Below are 13568 nucleotides of genomic sequence, written 5' to 3'. Positions count from 1 at the left end.
CTGAAGTGGTCTCACTCACTCACTGCATGTTTTATTCTGGGCTCTTTTATGGGACAAGTGAAGATCACAACCCTGTGAGCTCTTACACACCCCAGCCTGCTCTGTTTAAGTAGAGAGCAGGATGTTACTGCGGTCGGGGACAACCCGTGCAGCTGTAAATTCCACTGCTCTTTCATTAACTAAGAGGACACCCCATCAGCAGTGCCCCTCCTGGTGAATTATTGATAGAGGCACAGTGGCGGGACAGCGGCAGGTTAAAGAGCAGAAGAGGAAGGAGGGGAAGGCATGCTAAATGGACCCTTTGCCAGCCAGCTACTAAGTGATTGGAGCGATTCTGTTCCCGTCCTAACGAGACAGTGAATCCAGTCCATTAGGCACCAACAGTCGCCATGGCAGAGCATGCTTGTTAGTGCTGAGAACGGGAGACTGACAGAAAGGCTGCTGGAGCACAGTGGAGATGGAGTCTTTTTTTGTATTATGTTAATCAGCTCGATGCTGACATTGTTGCATTACTTGGTCATATCTAAACTTGCGCTCAATGAAAAACACTTACATGTCTTGGACGACGATATACTGATGCGGCACCAGGCCATCGATGCCGTTGTGCCGTCCCTCCCACCAGTCTTCCGACGCCCGCTGATACAGCAGCAGGGAGGCGCCCTTCTTAAAGGACAGCTCTCGGGACGAGCGCCCGACGTAGTCAAACTTGGCAATGGCTTCAATGGGCTCGCCCTCTGTCAACAGAAAGAGGATTAGACAGGTCAAGTACAGACGGATATTATCGCACGTGCGGACATTTTTAATGATTGAGACAACTCGTCTTATGATATAACAATCTTAATCCGCTTGGACAGCGCAAGCACAAGTTGGCTCTGGTGCAGTAGTCTAGTCAGGTCTAACACTGGCATGTGCGTACACAAAGATGCTCATGTGTGGTGCAGTTCGTGCACATGTAGTTCAAGCGTGCTGAGCACGTTGTTTATTGTAGTTGTAGTCAATAGTAACTCGGCTCTACAACACCGGGCCAGGGCAACGACGGGCCCCGAGGAGCTTTAGCAGGATATTTTTAGAAGCTGGTGAGAGGAGATCTATATGACTCAGGGGCATGTCAGTCACTGTATGGATCATTAGACTGGGTTAATACCTACTCAATAACTGTACAAGTAGAGCCCTGGATCAGTGACATGGGAAAGACCAGGAAAAGTTATGACAGACGGTACTAACCAGTGGTACATAGAGCAGCTACTTTATGCTTCATTTCAATGCATTTGTACAGATTGCTCTCTCTGTCCATTTTTGTAAATCACTGAAAATCTGTCTTCTATCTATTTCTGTCCTGAAGAAAACGTGTGTTTTACAGCAGCTACAGTCGTATTCAAAAGGTTCCCCATCTCCGAGCCGTTATGCATGCACTACAGCAACACGGGTCTAAAAATAGCTTCTTTATCCCTCCCTCACTCCTACCTCTGCCCTCAGTCAGACAGACCCCCTGGACAGACGTAGCCTCACCCAGGCTCTCTATATACACTGCGAACACATTAAATGGCTAAAGCTTGTATCCGCTGTGAAAAGCCATCATGGTATATCTTTCACAGGAGCTTGGAAGTGGTTCCCAGTTGAGCAGAGAGGCCACGTGATGGATGAAATCCAGGCGTAATTCTGAGAAGAGCCGTTTCTTCATTTCTCTCAGTGTCCGATTCAGCCTCATCTACTTCTATTAGATACAGTATATGTTTTCCAGCCTTTAACTTGCCACCTTCCTTGCTTCACTTGGTTGTCAGGATTGAGAGGGTGCATGTGACGCGGCTCCAATAAAATGTGGCAAGCAGGAATTTACTGTCAGAATTAATTGTGCTGCAGTGCAGCGGACAAGGCTGTTAATAAAGTTGACAGAACCCTTATCTTTCTCTCACTTCAACCTTTCCATCCATCTATTCCTCCATCCTCCTCCGGACTGCAAATGTTTATCCCCACACACACACACACACACACACACACACACACAGAAAACGGCAGGCCATAAACTCAAATCTCTGTGTGGTAAAGGATCCCCTCCGTCATGTTGTGCAATTATAACTGAGAATCTCTTCAAACCCAACCAACCGAGGTAACACACACAGACACACTCCCACCCACACACACAGCAACTGGAGATAAAGAAATGTTGACCCTGAGTGCTGGAGCCCTGTGGTGTAAGAGATCCAAACACATGTCTTACATAGGCCAGTGGAGCAGAGTCAGGGTGGATGTTGCTCTACATCCACGTTCACAAACAGAAATAGGGGAGCAGAAGCCTGGTGTGAGATGTGGTTTGGATCAATACAATAGTTGTGAGATGTGGTTTGGATCAATACAATAGGACTTTTTCTTCCCTTTTCCTTCCTATCCACCTTTTTTCCTCTTGAATATTTATCTCCGGTGCTTTCTGGTCCAAACAGAGCAGGAGACTTCATGCTGGACTTGAAAAGATGAAAGCGGGTTGGACGTGGCTCTTTACGGGGAAAGAGGATGACGCTTCCTGTACAGTAAAATACACCGCCTGCACAGTACATAATGGGGCATTTGACAACAAGGTCATCCTGCTACTGTAAAGCGATATATAATCAATGTACCAGTTTCTTCACCTTTGACATTGTAGCAAATTTACCAGCAGAGTACATCAATGTATTGATGGTGTACGAGAATTGCCACTCTAGAACAGACAGTTAATCTCCAGGCACGACAGCCACAGTCCATGAGACTGTCGTGTGTGTCGGGGCAGCGCCGACGAGACCATTTCCGGACAGCTACTTAAACCAACAAGTGGACTGACTTTTACTCCTCTCCGTCTGTCTTTTGTATATTTACTTTAAGGGAACACATTTTGTGAACATATAACTATTTCAGTCTGCAGAATCAAGTGCTGGTAAACAAACAGGAAAAGAGGGTCGCTTGTGTGTCTGAAATCCAAATGAGGTCACAGGGATTTAAAAATAACTGACGACAATAACTTGAGTTCAAGACTCTGTAGGGAGGGGCTCAAGTCACAGAGGACATCCTCCCAGTCCGCTCAGAGAAGCTGTTGGAACAAAACCATGGTAGCAAGGGATTTCTGGAAAACATAATCTTCCATTATTTAATCAAAGAGTTGATAGCTGCCATCTGTGTTTTACAGTGGGAATCCTCACAGAGAGCAGTTTCCTTGTCTAATCAGATGTCCTTTATATTTACAAAGGACATCCAGTTGATGACTTTATTTTGGAAGCAGAGTGATCAACAGCTGATGAAGAGCTCTACCAGATTTCCATACTCTCCTACTTTCATTTATGGGGACTGATGACGAAAGTGAGGGAGCCCCTAAAAATCCTCTCTGGGTGTGAAAAGGAGACAGGATTGGGGCACTTGTCACCATGGAAACAGGTTTAGGGAGGTCTGTTACTAAGGTAAGATATGAAGCCTCAACTCAACTACAGGTTGACTCTTTTTTTGCCTCATGCGGTCCGCTCTGTGTCTCGGATATTTGTCACTTTTAAATGAGCTGGAGGTCTTTTTCTGCTTTTTCGCTGGATGTGATGTTTTGGTTTCAACCAACTCATTCCCTATTTGATTTGGACCAGACCAACTGGTATTCATTTCACTCAAACAAAGGACCACATGTATGATCACACAAATGCAGTGTCCCACCAACAGAAGTATATTGTATCCTCCAGTGTCTCAATAAGCCTGGTGGTTTTTTAAATTTCCTCATATTTCTCTTGGACACATGGAAATAGTTAAACATAGACAAAACACAGATGTATAACATTTGGAAAGCTATTAAAACCTGACACTTGACACATACTCCATACATATGCTATTCTATTACAAGGTACTGAAAAAAACCACACAAGGGAATTGGAAATTTTAACAAAGACTGTGACCCTTAGAAAACAAGGTTTCTCTCCCATAAGGGGTCTAGTTGGTGTAGACCACCCTGGAATTTGTAAAAAGGGGATGTGGAAGTGTATCGTGGCCCCAAGGGAGAAGCAAAATCATTAGAATATGAATGGCCATCCATCACGGTGAGCCCAGTTCCCTGGCCCTTCAAGGATACTGCATTTAACAGGCTGAAAGGCAGGATTAGCTGCAGTGAGATGCAGAGAGCTGGATTGAACCCTCGCAGCACCATGGACACAAGGGAAAGATTCAATACAGACGTGGCATATGGACAGTCGAGGAAAGCATTTTACTTTACGGGTCAGTGTGTGTGTTGAACTTAAATTCATGTACTGTTCAAGGAATGATACGGTTAAAAAATGCTTTTTGGTGAAACATAATAATAATGGCGCAAAAAGGATGAATTCACACATACAAGTATGTGTGTTATTATGTACTACATGCACGTTGTTATTGTCACTCACCGTCCTCGCTGGTGTGCGTCTCTGTCCCTCCCTCGTTTTCTACTTCCTCCAGGGCTCCATGCTCACTGTAGGGGCTCTCACTGTGGGGGACAACATGCAAACTGTCAGGGTCACAGCCAAGGCAGCGTCGGGGGTCATGGGACAGTTTCAAAACAGGCAAAAAGGCCCGGATCTCTTTCATCGTCTCTTTTTCTTACAGGAAATGAAAGCTGTTTGAAGACACTTTCTCTCCTAATTCAGTTCGAAACATAAGACTTCTGCTCAAATCCCAACAGTCAAATCTCATTTCAGTGAAGATGCCAAGGAGGAATGGAGTTAAAAAAAAAAAATAAATAAATTAATAAGACCTAGAAGAAGTTCATATAGCGGTCATTGTTCTGTGAGAGGCTTAGATCCTCTCTGTGGTTGGGCCTCTTTTTCTAAATGGTCCTCTTCTGGCATTGTGCTGAGTTCACTGGCAGTAATGCCGCATGCACACACACACACACACACACACACACACACACACACACACACACACACACACACACACACACACACACACACACACACACACACACACACACACACACACACACACACACACACACACACACACACACACACACACAAACTGAGTGTCTCCTCCCATGTTAGCATGTCACCAGCCACCTCCTCTTGTGCAAGAAAGGGAAGCAGCCAAGACAACAAATCTCCCCGGGGCTACATGTGCGCTGCCGGGGAAAGGGGGGCAGGCCTGGTTGTGCTGAGACGGGTGATAAGCTCGAGCCAGGGATTAATCCCTGTCAGCCGGTGGTGATGTGGGGGCATAAGAGGGGGGAAATGGAGACCGATTAAGAGAGTAAGGAACAAGCGATAAGCACTGCTTACAGATGTGGAGCTGGCAAAGGGCCTCAGGTTTGTCTCAGGTCTGTTTGACTCCAGCATGTGCTGCAATTCACCTAATCACCCTTTCCCTGCCTCGTGACCTTTCTTTTTCTTCCTGCCACGATCACGGTAATCAAAGTGATTGTTTCAGCCTGTCTCACCTAAAAAAAAAAGAAAAAAAAAAAGGGTCTACCTTTTAAAGTCAGCACTGAAACACGCTCTACCTGGTTATGTTCCGGAACCACAGACGCAAAATTGGTGAGTGTAATTACTCATATCAACTACACTGACATACTTCTGACACAGCTGCAGCATTGAGAGCGCACGCATACCTGCATGTTGAGTGAGTCCCTAATGAAGGAGGTTTGGCTGCGTGCCTCTGTTCCATCGAGGGTACGGAAAAAAAACTGGAAGAGGCAAACCACCGGAGTCTGTCCGACTCTCAAACCTACATGTTTGTTTTGGAAAATGTGTGCAGCTGCATGAAGTGATCTCATCAGAATGCTTTCCATCTTCCCCTTTTAATCCTGGATAACCTACAACTTGAACCTCGGACACCGGCGACACGGCGGCCTAGTAGCTAGGCCGTGCGTGTCTTGTCAAGGAGCAAAAGTTGATTTGCGATAAAACCATTCAAGTCTTTCAAACAAGAAACAATAGCGAAACAATGGCAATACCAGCTACAGGCATCATTCCTCACCAATAGTCTCCCCCAGCCATACACTTCTCATAGATGGGCCCTTCCAGTTCTTTGGCATCGGGAAAGATGGTCTCATGGTGGATGATGATGGTCTTGATGATCTCGTTGACGTGGGCCTGGCAGGAGACCTGGTCCAGGCTGTCTGGTGTGGGCATGAGCGTGGGGCCGAAGCACGTGGCCAGGTTGTACGGGTCCATCATGTTCTCGTCACTGTACTGGGACAGGCTGGAGAGAGGAGGGTGGATGGAAGGAGGTAGGAAAGGAGAGACGGGGACAAGGAGACCAAGTTAAGGCCGAGTGAGAGGACGTTGCACTTGGGGCGGTATTTCAGAACAAATCACGACTGACAGAAGCGAATGCTCTTAACTCAGAGTGACATTTCATAAAGTGGTGAGAGTGAAAGACATGATGGATTTACTGGTCTATAAACTTACTGGTTGAGGAAGGCGAAGAGGTAGCGCATGACGATGAGGACGGATCTGGGAATGGTCAGAAGGATCTTACGGATGTACAGCGCTCTCTCATACAGGTTTTCTATTCCTAGAGCAGCAAAAAAACAAACAAAGGGAGTATGATGTAAATACAGTCAAATGTAATACAAAAATAAAAATATCGTTAAATTAATGACTGCTTTGCTTCCATCCATTCGCCTCTGCTGCACGTCCAATGCACAACCTGATGATTTCCACACATTCATTATCACCACAGCAAGTCCCAGCATAGAAATACAAGAGCATATTGAAGCCATACTTATTCGGATTACTGCAAGTCTCTGGAAGACAAGCAAAGGTGTACTAATGCAGTGATATGTAACGTGTGTGTGTGCATGTCTGTGTGTGTGTTTAGAGGCCATGGGAAATGTATCAACTCTGTGGTGGTGCCCTTCACCTTAGCCTATGACTCCGAAGAGGAAGAGCAGAAGGAAGTAAGCACTTTTCGAAAGCACCCGACGACAAGGACGGCAAGTTGTTTTTCCTACTCTAAATGAAAACAGTATCTCTCTAAGAGCATTTCATCGAGTTCTCTTATTCTTTCACTCTGACTTGCAGAAATAAGGATATTGCTAACTGATGAGTCACTCTTTCTCAAACATATTTATTGCAGGAACATTATCATCACTTTAAAAAAAACAAATCATTCAATCTTTTTCCTTTATCAACGTAGTAGACTGCCGACCTTCATGTCTTTCATTACTATCTCATTTTGCTCCGCTGTGGCACTTGAAGCACCCGATTCTAATTGGCCGAGCTCGGGCTCTGCTGACTGCTAAAAATAACCCTGTCACCCTCCAGCCACTTTGTGCCATCTGGGATTTGGGCTTCTGGGATACTTGTGATGTATTTATTTTTTCATGAATACCTAAGTTGGTTTCTGAAAGGCTCCTGAGTGCTACGGAAGCTATTGTTTGAAGATCTACTCCAATGCACGTTTACACATCACCTACGAACACACGTGTGAAAACACCCGCGGAAGAACATCCCTGCTGAAAATGACCAAATGAAAGATATCAGTTGCTGCAGTGTGCCGCTGTGTTGAAAAACACACTGACAATGTGAAGCAGTTAAATGGAAAAGCGATCTTGTAGCTGGTGTGAGCTGCTCCATAAGGAATAAGCAGAGGGTTTTTAATATGAAGCCTGCTCGGCATTCAGCCCACACTGCAATCACTGGCCTGTTGAGCTGGGGAATGTAAACAGGGAATCCCCATCACTCATCCTGCACAAATGTGAATAAGTACACCCAGGAAACACACACACACAAAGCTAAAAGGGCATTACAGCACACGTTGTGTCCATGTTCAATTGTTCTTTAACAGAGCCTAACGCCCCCCCCATGTAATGTCTTAAAAGATCAGAACAAGCCACACAAAGAGCTGACTGATCTGTGAACTGAGTCACAGCACAATGACAATGTGACTATTCTTATGAGGACTTCAGTGTAGATTCAGCTCTGGATTCAAACGTCGCTCAGTGCTGCGGACGTTTAACATTCCACTGCGATCCTGTAAGCGTGGGCAGCTTTGGCCCACTTATGACAGATAATATCCTTCTCAGTGCTCAACCAAATACCACAGAGTAATCCTACCGTTTCATCGGAGGACGACGTTTGATGAGGAACACACACTGTGTTGATGATGCTAATCGTGCTAACTAATACGATCTAAAACTAAAGATATTGTAGTCCTGGTGGAAAGTGGCAAGTAATAAAGAAAAGACTTGAGACAGTGCTTCAACCACATCATTAAAAATATATAGGAGAAGCATTAGCAAGCATTCACAAACAATTATCAAACATATAAACTACTGCATATGTTACTTTGGCAGACTAAGCAATAATGTGTGCGTGCGTCCTTACTGATGTAAGACAGCAGATCATTGAACCTCTCTTTGGGGAAAAGAGGGTTTTCCAGACCACGGAAGTAGAGTTTGAGAACGCCAGCCACCGAGTTGATGTCATGATTGTTCTCATCGTCCGTCAGGGGGTCATTTCCTGAGACACAGACAAGGGAGCAGGTCAGCTGGATATCCTTAATTATTAAAGATGCACATGATTCAATGTGAAATACACCTAAATAACAACTCCAAAAGCCCACTGGCTAAATACGGTCAATATAACGTGATAATTAGTCAACATGTACCTCTTTCAAAAGAGTTCTTGATGTCATTGACTTCCAGGTGGGATCCAGATACACGAAATATTCCTTGATGTTGGAGGCCTGCACATGAAAGACAAAGACAGACGGTAAGGAAGAAGAGAAACAGGCCGTAAAGGACAGACACACTCAACATGCTCATAAATCCACTCACAGAAAGAAACTCCCTCACTCGGCAAATAAAACCTACTTTAGTTGGACCTAAAAGGCACATCATGGTCGTTAAGCCCCTTCACTTTTCTAATTAAAGATAATTAATGAGTCAGGGAGGACACAATCAAGCTGTACGAAAGCGTCTTCCGGCTGGGATTAGGACTTATTAAGGGGAGAGGTCAGGGGTCAGCAGGAAGCACGATTAGTCCGCTGTTCACCTCTTTTACATTTCATAAGTTCGCTGCTGAATAAGATGCAGCGAACAAGGCTGCAAACCATGAAATCTCCCTCCTGTCACTTCTTTAACGCCTAATGTTTGTGTTTCCATGCATTCATTCAGTGTCTTTTTCAATGTGGTTTAAAACAAATATTATAAGCCATCACTTGTGCCCGGCTAAGCCATCTGTCTGTCACAGTATGTTTTGGAAACTGGGTGTAGAAAGGCTGCGCCGCTGTAAACATGATGGAATCTGCATTTTCCCATGACTGAACACAGTGAAACCCCAACATGTACACACCCAAAACAATTAATGCCTGGAAATCCCTGGAAGTGTCACATAGACTTGGAAATGAAAGAAGTTGCAGTTTGGTTCATGAGAAGAATTCATCAAAGAAAATATAAATCAAGTCATGATCACTTAACTGAAGTGAGAAAAACAAACCAACTCACCATACAAATTTATGCAGCGAATACAGCTTTCTACCACACGAGGGATAGCTTGTCCAGAGTCCTTTGAAGGCAAAGTAAACAAAAACACCCAAATGTCAGATCATGTTTAATTTGCCATTTGTATCACATGAACAAGAGCCCGACAGATGCTTAACAGATATCATTTTGAGAAGGCCATCAACAATTAGGAACGATAAAGATCTAATGCAATAAACTGCTTTTTTCGAAACATAAAATACATCACGTGATAAAGATATATCAAAGAAACAGTCAACTAGTAAAACAATTGCCAGTAAATACAAGACGCTAAATGTTGATCAGTAATTGTAGTTGATATTTAAATTATTTTAAAAAGAAACAAAAAGTTTTAGTGTGATGTATCAAAAGTACAGAATACATTAATCATGGCAGTTCACTTCTTCCTTTTGTGTATCTGACAACATATCTATCAATGCATCTAATAAACAGACCGGTGATATCGGACTGCACAAGTATCGGTCGGGCTCTCACAGAAACATGATGTTAAAAGTGAACATGCACACCCGGTGTTAGTGAAGTTGGTGAGTTTACGTACACAGTGAGGGTTAACCTTTTGAGATCTTACTGAGACAGATTGAGGTGACCAGCTATGCAATTGTTCAAGTCCAGCCTCCCATAACACATTTCGATTGGGTTGCAGTGTTCCTAAATATACTTTAAGTGTTGTTATGCTAGCAATCAAGTGCACCCTGTGTATAAATGAAGAGGAGCTTATCTAAAGAGCCACACACTCAATATGGAGCTGGGTGCAGGAGTGGCGAGATGAGGAGGAGCAGCAGCAGCACCGTCTCCTTCAGAGAATGCACATTCCTCTCACGCACTTAGAGGTGGACTGCAACCGTGTTCTGCCCCGGTGCCAGCTGCTCCAGCGGCTCAGTGCTGGACAGGGACTCAGTACATGCTTTTAATGATACAGTGGGTCTGTTTACAGCCCTCAGGTGTATTCATGCACGGTCCAATCGTTGGAGTGGAGCCGTGAGGGTCGAGGCCCGGGTCTAGTGCAGCAGGATTATGTAATACTATCTATTTGGATATGTGAGACTCAGGATGACTGCTAAATTCACTATTAGTTTTGAAGTTGGAGGTGGTTGATGCTGGGAAACTAAAGACACAATTTGCTGCAAGATCTCTGTTGAAGGAGAAAAGCTTCAATTCAAGTCTGTCTCAGTCTACTCAAAGAAGTCAGACAACGAACACAAGACATAGACAAACACAACATAATGCTAAAATGTTGTTAGGGCAGGACAGATGGAGGAAATGAGCACAGGCAAGCAGCCAGGGAGAGGCTTCAAGGTGTCTACCTGATGTCGAGCGTGTGAGTTCCGTCGTCCGCGGCTACAGAGAAGAGTCGCAGAGAAACAGAAATAGAGAGAAAAGCAAGACCCAGATTAGGACCACAGCAGCTGCCCACCAAAGCTTCTACTAAGAGCGCACCCTCATTCCACTCTGTGCTGGCATCAAACCCAAAAGGAAACAATGGGAAGTGGACCGGACCAGGCAGGACCGGACACGGCCACCAGTGGGAGGCGGTGAAGAGGCCGGAGGAGGAGGAGGAGGAGGAGGAGGGGAGGAGGCAGCGCACCTTATCGGTCTGGCATCCGCTCCCTGACTGACATTTATCCTGCTGTATTCTCTGGCCTCCTGCTCCGGAGAGGGAGGCGAGAATATCTCTGCCAGAGCAGCTCAGTGATGCCAGGTCAGCAGTGAGTCAGGGAAGCTGACGGAGACTAAACGTATCCCTCCACCTGCTATTCCTCTCCTCCTGCAGCCCTCCAAATCTATCAGAGCCACCCTCACATCTCAGACCCAGACTGCCAGAGCTCCCCGACTCATGGGGAAGGTTTTCCGCAATCCAACAACTATGTTGTTGTTTGTTGTTTTGTTGGTAAAAGATAAATCAAAGCTCAAGTGCTTTGGGGGAACCCACCAAAATGACCAGAAAGCCAGAGCAAGACAGAAAATAGACAGGAGGAGGAGCAATGTCAAGCGGGCAGACTGGTGATGAGTACCTTGATAAATGACTCCAAATTGCCATTAAATAACCTAACATTAAAAACAGAGCGGGGTCTAGCCCGCCGGGTGCCGGTGTGGGTTCTGAATGGCCCATTGGGATGTCTAGAATACAAAGAATGCATTAGAATAAGTAAACAATGCAGTTTTCCTTTCAGAGTGGTTTATCTAATCTCAAATACCCTTTACGTCCTTCAAAAACTAGAACTGAAGTTGAGACTGGCTAATCTTTAAAACCATTCGACTGAAGATGATGGACGGGTGAATGAGGGCATTTTCAGACACCGCTGAAACCCATGAATTCACTTTTATAATCCTGTCTTTTCTTTCTCCACACAATATCACAAGCCAGTGAAATATCAGACCCGCTGGGAGCGTCGTATGAGTCAGCATCCACCTCATGACAGGCCCTGTGGTGGACTGCCTCTATTAGTCTGTGTGGATGTGTGTGCGTGTGCGTGTGTGTGTGTCTGTGACTTAATGCAACTAATAAAATATTATAAAACAATGAACGAAAGTTCTGCAGAGCTCACGGTGACATATTTGAATGTCTTGTTTTGTCTGACCAACAGCCCAAAACCTAAAAAGATATCCTCTTTACAAGAATATAAAACAAAGAAAAGCAACACATTTTCACACGAGAAGCTGAGAGTAAGGATTTTTGTGTAATTTTGCTTGAAAAATGTGCTAATCAAATTAAATTATCAAAGTAGTTGCTTACGGACTATTCACTGCGATGGCTCCATAGTAGTTTAGTTTATACTTTAGTTTAAACATTTCTTGTAAAATCAAGTTTTAGTGAAACATGCAGTGCAATATTATATCCTTTCAAAAAGGTACAAAAGTTAGACGAAGGAGAACTGACTCATCTGTTCCTATTCGCTCCTCTTTCAAACTAAATACAACATTTAGATTTCATGCAAACTCTCTTTTCCTCCTTTCTGAGGCTGAACGTTCTCCACTCTACCACCTCTCATTCTCTTTACAGGCCTGACGTACGGTTGGCAATAGGAAGTACAGTAACCCCCGTGGCATCATACCAGGTTGGGATTAAGAAACATGGAGGTCAGCACATCTGCTCAGTGCTCTCTAGGTTTTTTTGTTTTTTCAGAGTCCAACCTACTCCTCTGCTTTCATGGTCACAGAGGACGTGACATGAGAATTTCAAGAGGCAAACTGTCCTCTCCTTGCTGGGCTGCAACACGTCACAAATGTTTCTCTCGCTGTTGAAAGACAAGTAGATTGGATATGCGTGTCTTGGCTATGCACAGGTCCTGAAGTGTGTGTGTGCTTTACCTTGTGGTCATGTAGTCAGCTCTGTGGCCTGCGGGTGAAGAGAGAGAAGAGAAGAGATGTGAGGGGAAGTTAGACGTGTGGACATGCCAGGACCTGTCTCTAAGGTCCCTGCGGTGCATTCTGCATACGGCTAGTGAAGCATTTGAAGCCTGCCATCTGTCCACAACCGCTGGCCTCTTGAGCCGCGCACGCGCGCGCACACACACACACGCACACGCACACGCACACACGCGCACGCGCACACGCACACACCTCGACTTAAGCAGGCAACACTTTAGCTACATCACAATTACAATACAAACATCTGCTAGGCAGACAGTTTACAACTGACGTAGTCACAAAGACACACCGATCATTATAGAACACGAACACACGAACACACGTTTGGAGAGGCAAAGTAAGATTAAGCACATAATAGCTTCCAAATGTTTTTGGGAGAACACGTTTTTTTGTGTGGCCATCTGTTCCCATGAACAGGATCTGACCTGTCTGTGTGTCTGAGTGAGTCATGCTGTAGTCCAGCTCATTGACAATATGATTCAGGAGCGTGTGGGAGAAGCAAAAGGCTTTCCTCTTCCTCGTTAGCACACGGCTCCATTAGTCATTAAGTGGACCACCAGGAATGCTGCTTAGAACAATGACTGACTGACACTCTCTGGGTTGACGGTGGATTAGCTGAGGCCTCGAGGAGATCCCTCCAATGTAGTACAAGGAGAGACCGTTGTAATGACCACCACCCCTCTAACACACGGCGGTACATTAAGTTGGGAGCAAATCAATCACTAAGATGGATAATACAAGT

General features: G+C 44.9%; 1 protein-coding gene across 2 annotated transcripts in view; it reads right to left on the bottom strand.

The window, feature by feature from the left end:
• The window catches only part of srgap1a (SLIT-ROBO Rho GTPase activating protein 1a), a 74720-nt gene that overhangs the window by 7547 nt on the left and 53605 nt on the right, over positions 1–13568 (bottom strand). Inside the window, exons 11-19 of one of the 2 annotated variants that reach the window (XM_076088788.1) lie at positions 12767–12794; positions 11470–11575; positions 9422–9482; positions 8584–8661; positions 8301–8435; positions 6381–6486; positions 5947–6171; positions 4380–4459; positions 554–734 (exon numbers count right to left, since the gene is read on the bottom strand). In XM_076088788.1, the coding sequence (XP_075944903.1) occupies positions 554–734; positions 4380–4459; positions 5947–6171; positions 6381–6486; positions 8301–8435; positions 8584–8661; positions 9422–9482; positions 11470–11575; positions 12767–12794 (1000 nt within the window). Of the gene's footprint in view, positions 1–553; positions 735–4379; positions 4460–5946; positions 6172–6380; positions 6487–8300; positions 8436–8583; positions 8662–9421; positions 9483–10761; positions 10796–11469; positions 11576–12766; positions 12795–13568 lie in introns of both variants that reach the window. The other variant, XM_076088787.1, reaches the window with a different exon arrangement.

This window comes from Anarhichas minor, unplaced genomic scaffold (genome assembly GCF_050575085.1).
Source record: "Anarhichas minor isolate MPS153535 unplaced genomic scaffold, ASM5057508v1 ptg000011l, whole genome shotgun sequence".
NCBI lineage: Eukaryota > Metazoa > Chordata > Actinopteri > Perciformes > Anarhichadidae > Anarhichas > Anarhichas minor.
Note: the sequence above shows the minus strand (reverse complement) of the source record. Positions and strands in the feature narration are given on the sequence as shown.